This window comes from Schistosoma haematobium, chromosome ZW (assembly GCF_000699445.3).
Source record: "Schistosoma haematobium chromosome ZW, whole genome shotgun sequence".
NCBI classification, from domain to species: Eukaryota; Metazoa; Platyhelminthes; class Trematoda; order Strigeidida; family Schistosomatidae; genus Schistosoma; species Schistosoma haematobium.
The window spans coordinates 6,266,192-6,276,395 of record NC_067195.1 but is presented as its reverse complement, the minus strand read 5'-3'; the positions used below and the strand labels follow the sequence as shown (position 1 = coordinate 6,276,395).

Genomic DNA, 10,204 nt, shown 5'->3' with positions numbered 1-10,204 from the left:
AAATCGTCATACTTACAGTAAGATCATCTACATATTTCACAAGTGTTTTTTATGGGAGATGGCAGATCATGCAGAAAAAAAGAGAAAAGAAAAGACGAAAGAACGGCTCCTTGTGGTACACCTTCATGAGACATTAAAGACGTTGAACACTTTCCTCTAAACACATTGTAATGTTCTCATCTAGAGACGTAGCAACATAGCCAATTGATTACTTAACTTGTTAAGTAAAAGTTTTCTTAGGATAGAATCAAAAGCAGAAGTATAGTCCAGAAAAGCGCATCGAACATACTTCTTACCCTTTTCCAAGCTAAATACTATATTGTGATGCAGAACAGCAACGGCATCTAAGGTGCTTCTTTTGCGTCTGTAAGCAAACTGACACGAATCAATGTGCTCTTTTATTGCAGACTGATGTGAAAACATCAACAATTTTTCCACTGTTTTGAGGAAAGGTGAAGTTATTGCTATTGGTCTAAATTTCACATTCTTATCACCAGATACTTTCTTAGGTATAGGGATTATCTTTATCTTTCTCCACATTTTCGGTATGAGATTAGATCAGAAGGATCTGTTAAAGATATTCGTGAATGGATAATATAAAACGTCAGCAGAGTTTTTAAAAAAGGAGGTTTAGGATACCATCAGGTCCTAAACATCGGGATGAATTAAGTGACTAAAAACATTTTCATACCACATGTCTCTTACACACTAAAGCAAATACCTGCTTTAAACATTGTTAACATTGATTGAATGATCTATTTTTGTTTAAAGTTCATCAGATAACCATGTACTTAGTTATGTTCAAAAAGTTTGATGTTTTATTATATTTCTTTCAAAAAGCTTGGGACAGATTGCCAGGTGAAACATTGGATTAACTTCAAATTCATTCACTTAGATTTTACAAATACATTCTACATCATTAATGCCTCACATCAACTGGACGCGCTAAATACTTTGAAACTATTCGATCAACTTTAAACAAAAGTTCCTAGATTCTCATTGAACATATGAATGCACATGTCAATACCATAACTCTCATAAAATACACATGATATCATTGTATGACTAGCCGATAGAATAAACAAAATCATCTAATCATCAACAGATTATTGAAACCAGATATATATAAACAAATAAATTGTTTTCATATGTATTACTAAGGTTAGAAACAATAATTTGGTTTTTAAAAAAATAATGTAGTCTACCCAATGTAAATCAATGCGACGTTTATTTTCTTGAAATATATAGAACATATGGCTTATCACATGACTGAAAACATTTCCCATTATATTACATAATCTACTGCTTTGTTGTAAGTGATGACCTGAATAGTTCACATGTGCTTTGTTTCTCGGATAGGCAAAAATAAAGGTAACAATATACACGTGAAGCAAATACATCTGAATATCAAGAAGATTTTTAAACAAAATTTTATCATTAAGATCATGAACCGATTGGTGCTAGACAACCGTTGGAAGCCTGGAAGTACTAGACGGTCGTTTCGTCCTATTATGGGACACCTCAGAAGGGCACGTCCACGATCTCGCTCGCGGGATTTGAATCCAGGGTCTGCAGTCTCACGCACGATCGTTTAATCTCTAGACCACTGAGCCGACATCCAATGGTGTTAATGTCTAACTTCAACCAATCCACGAAATTGCACGATCATCTTCCATTGTACTGCGGTAGATACCTGTCGCTACCCAACACAGATTGGCTCTGCTGATCACGGCTTCTCACTAGAACTTCGAGAGTTCCCTCACAAATCTAGTCACTAGTGAACACATGTTAATTGCCAGTATGGGGGTTGTGGAGATTATTATGTTTTTGATTGAGATCATGAACCGACTAATGTTAAACCAGCGTTAGAAACTTGGAAGCACTGGACGGCCGTTTCATCCCATTGTGGGACTCCTCAGCACTGCGTATCCACGATCCCTCTCGCGGGACCGAAGGTCCTAGGTTCGAATCCAAAATAACAAAAAAATTGAATCATGAATTTTACTACTACAATCTCCACGAAATCTCTTTCTGATATTAACGAGATTTCTCCAAACATTTCGAAGTTTTTTTTCCTTGGTAAGTTTCATTTCTACTTTCTATAATACTGTTTACTACTCTAATATTAATGGATTATGTAAGAATTTCAAATATTAAATAGTCACCTATGATTCGAATTGAAATTCATATTTGTAGTTTATAAATGATTTTACAAGTTTAATCCAAGGACAACAATTTTTCGAGTACAATAAAAACTTCCATTTATCAGATTTATATGATGCTTAAGCAAAAACATTTTCTTCATTTTCACTAAATGAAACTACTTATAAATCATATCAATAAGTAGTCTATTTGTTTCAGTTTAAGTATATAAATATCATTTTAAGTCCCATTCATAGATAATTAATTAGTTTTTGAACACATAAAGGGGGTTTCAATTTTCGTATAGCCAAGGCTTCAATAAACCTTAGTATACGTCCTTGAAGGTTTTTGTATAACACTACAAATGCTGATTTGATGTCAACCTTATGACCCGTTTCAATCAAATGTTTCGCAATGGAGGATGATGTCTGTCTTTCCTGTGATCTTATTTGACCATTGGAATTCATCTGATTCTGCAACCATTTCGGTATATATTCACCCACCCTAAATCGCAAATCACGATTGCTCCTCCGTATGTACGTGTTTCCACACATACATGTAAATTGATAGACATAGTGGGATGTGACACAATCGCTTTCGTGCTGTTTGGGCTTTTGGTGAAACATAGATCTTGTCTTTTCAATAATGACAAGTTGGGCTGCATAAAATGTCTGGTTAATAGCTAATTAAAGTATCCGTTTCAACGTGAGACTATTTGTGTCGCCTCTGAATCGTAACGTAATATAAACTCGCTTTTCGGGTGCCGAAAGCGTCTTAGGTCTATTCGTATTGCAGCCCTTCCAGCAGTTTATGAACTTCAAAGAATAACCATTATTCATTAACACATCAGACAAGAGCTCCGTCTCTACTTCAGTAGGATCACTAGTACAAATACGATTGATTCTATTGAATAAGCTCTTTATTAAACAGCGTTTGTAATGAATAGGGCAGTGACTATGAAAATTAAGATATTGTCCTGTCCATGTTGGCTTTCTATATATAGCACGTTGGATGGAACCATCATCTCTCCTACTAATTAATTAGTTGAGAATTTCTTGAAAATCTAAATTATCATCATCAAAACATAACTATTATTAGGTTGTTTAATCCTTGACCCTGGGTAAAGTTCCATTTTCCATATGTTTATTTTAAGTTGATCATTAAACAAAATAAAGTAACTTTGTGACAGATATGGTTTTATATAAGATGGCTAATACAATTGAAAGAAAAAGTCAATATGACTCTATTCAATCTATTTCGACAATTGACTTAACGCGACTTAAACGTATTAGTTCTGTCAGTATGATAATTTATATATAAACTAACTTTATCACAAATTTTACATGTCTTGTATTTTTGGCTGTAACCATAGTGATAAGATTTGTTGTTTTGAATGCTACTTTTTATATCTGGTCGTCGCTGATTGTTACGTCGGAAACGTTTATTATTTCTACTGGAGACGAGGGACCTCTGCAATCTCCACGACTCGAAAGTAAGAACATAAGACTGGTATAAGGGAAGATTTATTAACCCCCAAAACACATAGTATAATATTAAAAATAATTGCTAAGTGATGAATATAAACAGTTTCATTTTATCAGTATAGGGCTGTGAAGATTGTTGAGCTTTGACTGTGATCATGAAACGATCAATGCTTGACTACTATTGAAAACCTGGAAGCAAAGGTGATATGCTATTTCATCCTGGTATGGGATTCCCCAGCAGTGCACATGCACAATCTCTCACGTTGAATTCGTGAAATCGTAGTTTCATTTTAATTTGTATAACAATGCAAAAGTAATCTAAATTTGATGTGTTGTATATTTGAAACCGTTCAGGTCTTTAGCCTAGTAAAAATTGTATAAAACACAAAATATTAAAACTTCAATTATCGTTCTTATCGGTAGTACGACTCTATTTATTAAAGCTATATGTTAGTAAATAGTAAACAAACTCCTTTCACCGTAAGTTATCTTAGTGATTTTCTAATGGAACATGTAATTTTGTAATCATAATATGTCTGGTGAATACTTATCAGTTCATGATGGGCCGCATTTCTAAAGTTGAAGAAAATATACAACTCAAAACAACTGTACGTCAACCAACATCAAATTCACAATATTCAATACAAAAGTAGAAAAAACTCCCACTTCACCGAGTTGGAATTTCGAGAACTACCACGACCATCATCAACAAGGTACATGTATTTATAAACAATCATCTACGCAAGATACTCAATATCCATTGACCGCATAACATCATCATCAGCCTTCTGTATGAGAGAACAAACCACCTTTCAGATGGGGAGGAAATTATGAAAACATGATGATGGAAATGGATAGGATATACATTGTGGAAATCATCATAAAGCCGTAACTTGGAATCTTGAAGGGAAGTGGAAAAGTGGAAGGCCAAACAACACATTACATTGGGAAATAGAATCAGATTTGAGAAAGATGAATAATAAATGGAAAGAGCTGGAAAGGATGGTTGAGGATAGGGTTTGATAGAGAATGCTGGTGGTTGGCCGATACTCCTTGACGAGGAGTAACAGTACGTAAGTATCAATTCATGATCATAGGTAATTTTGTGCTCAAATTACTTCATGTTTAACATCACTACCGTTTATTATACCTGACAAAATAGCTTGAATTTTACTCGTCTTTAATTTATCAATACATATATATATATATATATATATTTATAATTAAGGAATTTGTCAATACGTAAATGATATCTGTATGTATGTATGTATCTAGGTAGGTAGGTAGGTAATATGTACTATATGTACTGTATGTATACATGTATGTATGTCAATGATCATATGAGTATATACACATATTCTAATGAAAAGGATATTTACGTTGCTATGCAACTCATTCGTTAACATTGATAAATATAACTTACCATGATCTAATACTATGTAAATAACCCCTATTATACACAGTTATTTATTTATTTATTTATTTGTTTTCATTTGATAAATCATTTAACAGTTTCAATGAAATTATCATTTTCCCCAATCAAAATTCTGTTTTTGTTGTTATTGTTGTTGTTGAGTAGATCGAAATATTTAATTGACTAATATAAGTGTATATACATACATGTAGGGTTTTGTTACTATAGGATATATATATTTTAGGCGGTACATAGTCTTGTTTATTCTAATCATATGACTTTAAATATAATTTAAATATTGAACTACCCCCCCCAAAAAAAATAATGAGGTACCCTGTTTAAAATTCAAACAAGAAAAAAAATATATAGATTTTCCAATACTTGAATACGATTCATTCTATCTATCCATCTATGAAAATTCTTTATTATCATGTAGGATACTACTTATTATCGAAAAGAATATTACATCATATTATGATATAATATTGTGGAATATATACAACTATATATATATATATATATATATATATATATATATATATACGTAAATTCTTTTTATTTTCTAATGTTTACCCATTCCGAAAGAAAGAAAAAACGACAAAAAAAATCCCAAAATTTCAATGAATCCACGTACACTTGGTAACATGTATAACTATGTGACTCTTATTGTCACTCTTAAATTCTCCATGACAACTTAATCGTTATAGTAATAATAATAATAATAATAATTAAAGTAATTATGACATTAAAATGATAGAGAAAACAAAACGGAATCATACACCATATACATATCATCATCATCAGCAGCAGCAGGAGCATCAATCTATGAGTATTACACCAGATTCTATTTATAATTCACCTACTAATATATTACCAATAATTAAAACGATGTATTTTTATGATGGTCACAATAATAATAATAATAATCATAATCATATAAATAATCCATCAAATGAATTACATTTAACTGTACAATCAAATATACATCGAAGTTTAGAAGCATTATTAAATGAATTCACTAATCCATTACCACCATATAGTGATACCCAAATGGTATATACATATCAAACAATGAATAAAGTAAAATCAATGAATGATTTACAACTAAATAATCCCTATGATAATACATTGAGAAATCGTAAGCTAAATAATAAATTAGATAAAAGAGCTGACAACAAGCCATCATTTCTATTATCATCATCATCATTATCATCATCATCATCGCCAAAGCTATACCATTCATCGTTACATTGTTCAAAGATAGAATTAAATAATAATTATAAAAGTACATTGAATCAATCAACAAATTGCATTATATTACCAACAATTGATACATTGATTATAGATTCAAATAATAATAATAATAATAATAAAAGGCAACAATTAAAACAAGTGAAGCGTATTTATGTACATTTAAATAAACAATTTAATATCATTAAACCAGTATTAATTAAAAGTAAATATATTAAAACCATTGATAATATATTACAAGAATTAAGTGAATTATTTCAATTGCCTATACATAAATTATATACATTAGATGGTAAATTAGTAAGTGACATTATAATTCATATATATTATTATATCATTTGTTAAGCATTAGTATTTACTTAGTTACGCTTGTTACTCCTCGTGAAGGAGTATGAGCCAACAACTAGCATTCTCCATCAAATCCTGTGATAAACAATCCTTTCCAGCTTTTTACATTTGTTATTCATCTTTCTCAAATCTGATTCTATTTCCCAATGTAATGTGTTGTTTCGCCTTCAACTTCTCCAATTCCCTTCAAGATTTTGAGTTACGGCTTGTATCGTGATGTAGTTTGGTGATTTCCACAATGTATTTCCTATCCATTTCCATCATCATGTTTTCATAATTTCCTCCCCATCTGAAAGGTGGTTTGTTCTCTCATACAGAAGGCTGATGATGATGTTATGCGGTCAATGGATATTGAGTATCTTGCGTAGACGTAGTAGTTCTCGAAATTCCAACTCGGTGAATTGGAAGTGTTTTGACGTTTGTACTGAAGATTGTGACTTTGATATTTGATTGACGTACAGTTGTTTTGAGTTCCATATATAGTTCCATTGTACGAATTCTGTCCTTACTTTACCAATCCTCGCCATCACGTCTGCATCTGATCCTCCTTGTTCATCGATGAATTAAGTATTACCAATAGATCCTGTATTCGAATCTTACAAGATATGATCGTGGATAAGTGTACTGCTGAGGAGTCCCATAATAGTACGAAACGGCCTTCCACTGCATCCAGGTATTCCATGGTGGTCTAACTTTAATTGACTCATGAATTCAACCATTAAATTATTCTGATGTCATTTAAATACTCAGATAGTAATATTCACCAACGATTGTATGATATTTAAGGTCAATATAGCTTCAGTTAACATTCACATCATATAAGCATCGAGATATATACATCCAACTATTTCAAGTCTTTTCTTTTTGTATAATATGTATGTTGACAATAGATATTTGTAACATTGTTTTCATCCATAGTACTGGTGTTCACATGTGAATTGTCTCTTACCATTTATCAAATTGTTATTTATTATTACCAAGCACATCCTATTGATACTTTATAAAAACGAATTGCCGTAAAATTGTCAAATTCAGTTCATATAAACAGTGATATATTTCTGTGTCCCAAAGAAAATTGTTTAATATTCGATTTTAATTAATATGACGAATGCTGAAATTGGAATGATATGGGAATCTACAGTATATTTATAAGTTTATAAAGTTTAGAAGTAATATTCAACGGAATACTGAAATAATAATAATAATAATATTTGCTAAGAGACTCAATTATCGATGTGTAGATTGATCTGTCATTAATATCAGAAGGGGGTTTTGTGGATATTATAGTAATTTTAATGGTTGAGATCATGAGTCAATTGAAGATAGACCACCATGGGAAACACGGGAGCACTGAATGGCTGTTTCGTCCTAGTATGGGACATCTCAGTAGTGCGCGCATCCACGATCCCGATACGCAAGATTCGAGCACAGTACCTGTTCGTCTCGAGCGCAAACGCTTAACCACTAAACCACTGAGCCGGTCGAGATCCAACGGTGTTAATGTCTAACTTCAACTAATCCACAAAATTGAGTGACACATCCACCATTGTCATCAATGAGTTACCATCGCACAACATACTCGGTTGAACTCCACTGGTCACTGCTTCTCACTAGAAAGAACTCCGGGAAATACCTCTTGAAGTCAATTACTAATATTGGCGAGTGATTTATTCGAAAGAAATAAACATTATAAAACTATTTTACTCGAGTCGGAAACTTATCACAATATATGATTTTAGTTAGACTCAAAATTGAAACTAAGATTTTGTTATACAGGTTAGTTGCATTTCTATAAATTAAAAAGTAAACATCAAAATGCGTATAAGTAGTTTATTGAAAAGATATTCTACTTGTTTGTTATCTTTTTTAAGTTTCAATTATCATAATTTTTACCTATAAAGCTTGTGACTTAAGGCAATATCGAGGCAGTCCATTCAGGATACATATATGCCGATGAAAGACTGTATAATTATAGTCCTTATTAACAATGGGAAGATACAAGTAAACAACACCAAGTGAATATAACTTCACCCCATTGCACAAGCAGGTGGCTATCATGACTCAGTAGCTAAGTGGATAACGCCATGTCGTTTCAAATGAACGGTTGAACTATGGAGTCACATAGTGAACATCAACTTTGTCTTAAATAGGACAAAACTCTCGTCAAACTAGATTTCACTGCTAGCCACCATCCATATTTGCTTAAAAAGCTTGTGACCTCAGGCAGTATCGAGGCATTTCTCACAGGATGAAAATATACCAACAAGAGACTAATCAATTGCAGTCCTAAATAACAATGGGAAGATAAAAGTAAACCACACCAAGTAGTTATAATTCAATGTTTTATATTATTACTAGGAATAAAATTAAGTCTAACATTTCCTAAGTCATTTAGATTGATTTAAAAACCTATAAGAATTTGTTTCTTGTTAAATTTTTAAAAACAGGTATCATTTAAAATAATTTTAAATGTAATATTAATGGATAGTTATCACTGATAATAATCTAAAATTCAATATATAATACTGTAAATTGAGACGAAGTCATTTAAAGACAATGTAATTTCTACTTAAGGCTTGAAAGTCAAGAGTTTGATTCTATGCTAGTTCTGAGGTATACAGTGGCCTCCAAATGCCCTAGTACGATGGAAGCTGGGGGGAGTTAACTCTGCCTCTCGAAATGCTCTTACATGGCCACATGCATACAACCGTTGCCAGGGAAATGCTACTCACTGCCTCCTCATGATGGTGGTGTTGTCCACAAAATTAAGGGGACGAAAAGCGAATGTCCGGTGCTTAAACCAGGTTGGAGGATATGTAAGATCTACTTAGGAGAGTTGGAAAACCCTGGTTCCAAAACAATGGTGCACATGGGCTCCAGTATCCTGAAGGAACAAATGGCCTATCAATCAATTATTGGTCACCGGTCACCATGGCACTACATCTCCTGACGTTGCTCCACTACCTAGTGGATCAGACCTCTAGGCCGAAGGCTCTGAATGTGGCTCTCTAAGGAAACCACTTGATTCGGTCTGTGCACGTGGACAGTATCTTAGCCTACACAAAAATCAAGCGACTTTTGTGAAGCATATGTATTCGGTGCCCCTTCGTATCAATATTTGTGTATTCAGAACAATAAATCAATAAATTTACTTATCACTGTATTTTAGTCCTTATGAATAATTTTGTTTGTTAGAAGAAGCTATCTATTAGTATGCACATTGATTTAATGTAATAAAATTGCTGTAAACTACTGTGAGTTGACCATACTTTTATAAAACAATTATCTAGTGAATATTTCTCATTCATAGCTAATATTTAGCTGTATTTATTAAAAAAACAAATTAAAATTATGAACAGAAGGGGGTTTTTGTGAATATTATAGTAGTGTATTAGTTGAATTCATGTGTCAATTAAAGCTAGGACACCATGGAAAACCTGGGCAGCCATTTCATCCTCATACGGAACTTGTGAGTAGTACGCATCCACCGTTGGATGCCAACCCTGTTGTCTATAGGTTAAGCGTTCGTGCACATGTACGATAAGTCCCGGCTTCGAATCCTGTG

General features: G+C 32.7%; 1 protein-coding gene across 1 annotated transcript; it reads left to right on the top strand.

Annotated features, from left to right (window-relative positions):
- Positions 1–5,790: 5,790 nt before the first annotated feature.
- MS3_00010286 (uncharacterized protein) lies at positions 5,791–9,137 on the top strand (the record flags this gene model as incomplete). The annotated part of the gene is made up of 2 exons (XM_051218646.1): positions 5,791–6,591; positions 9,087–9,137. The coding sequence occupies 2 exons, from the start codon at positions 5,791–5,793 to the stop codon at positions 9,135–9,137; spliced, it is 852 nt and encodes a 283-aa protein (XP_051070241.1).
- Between the last annotated feature and the right edge of the window lie 1,067 nt (positions 9,138–10,204).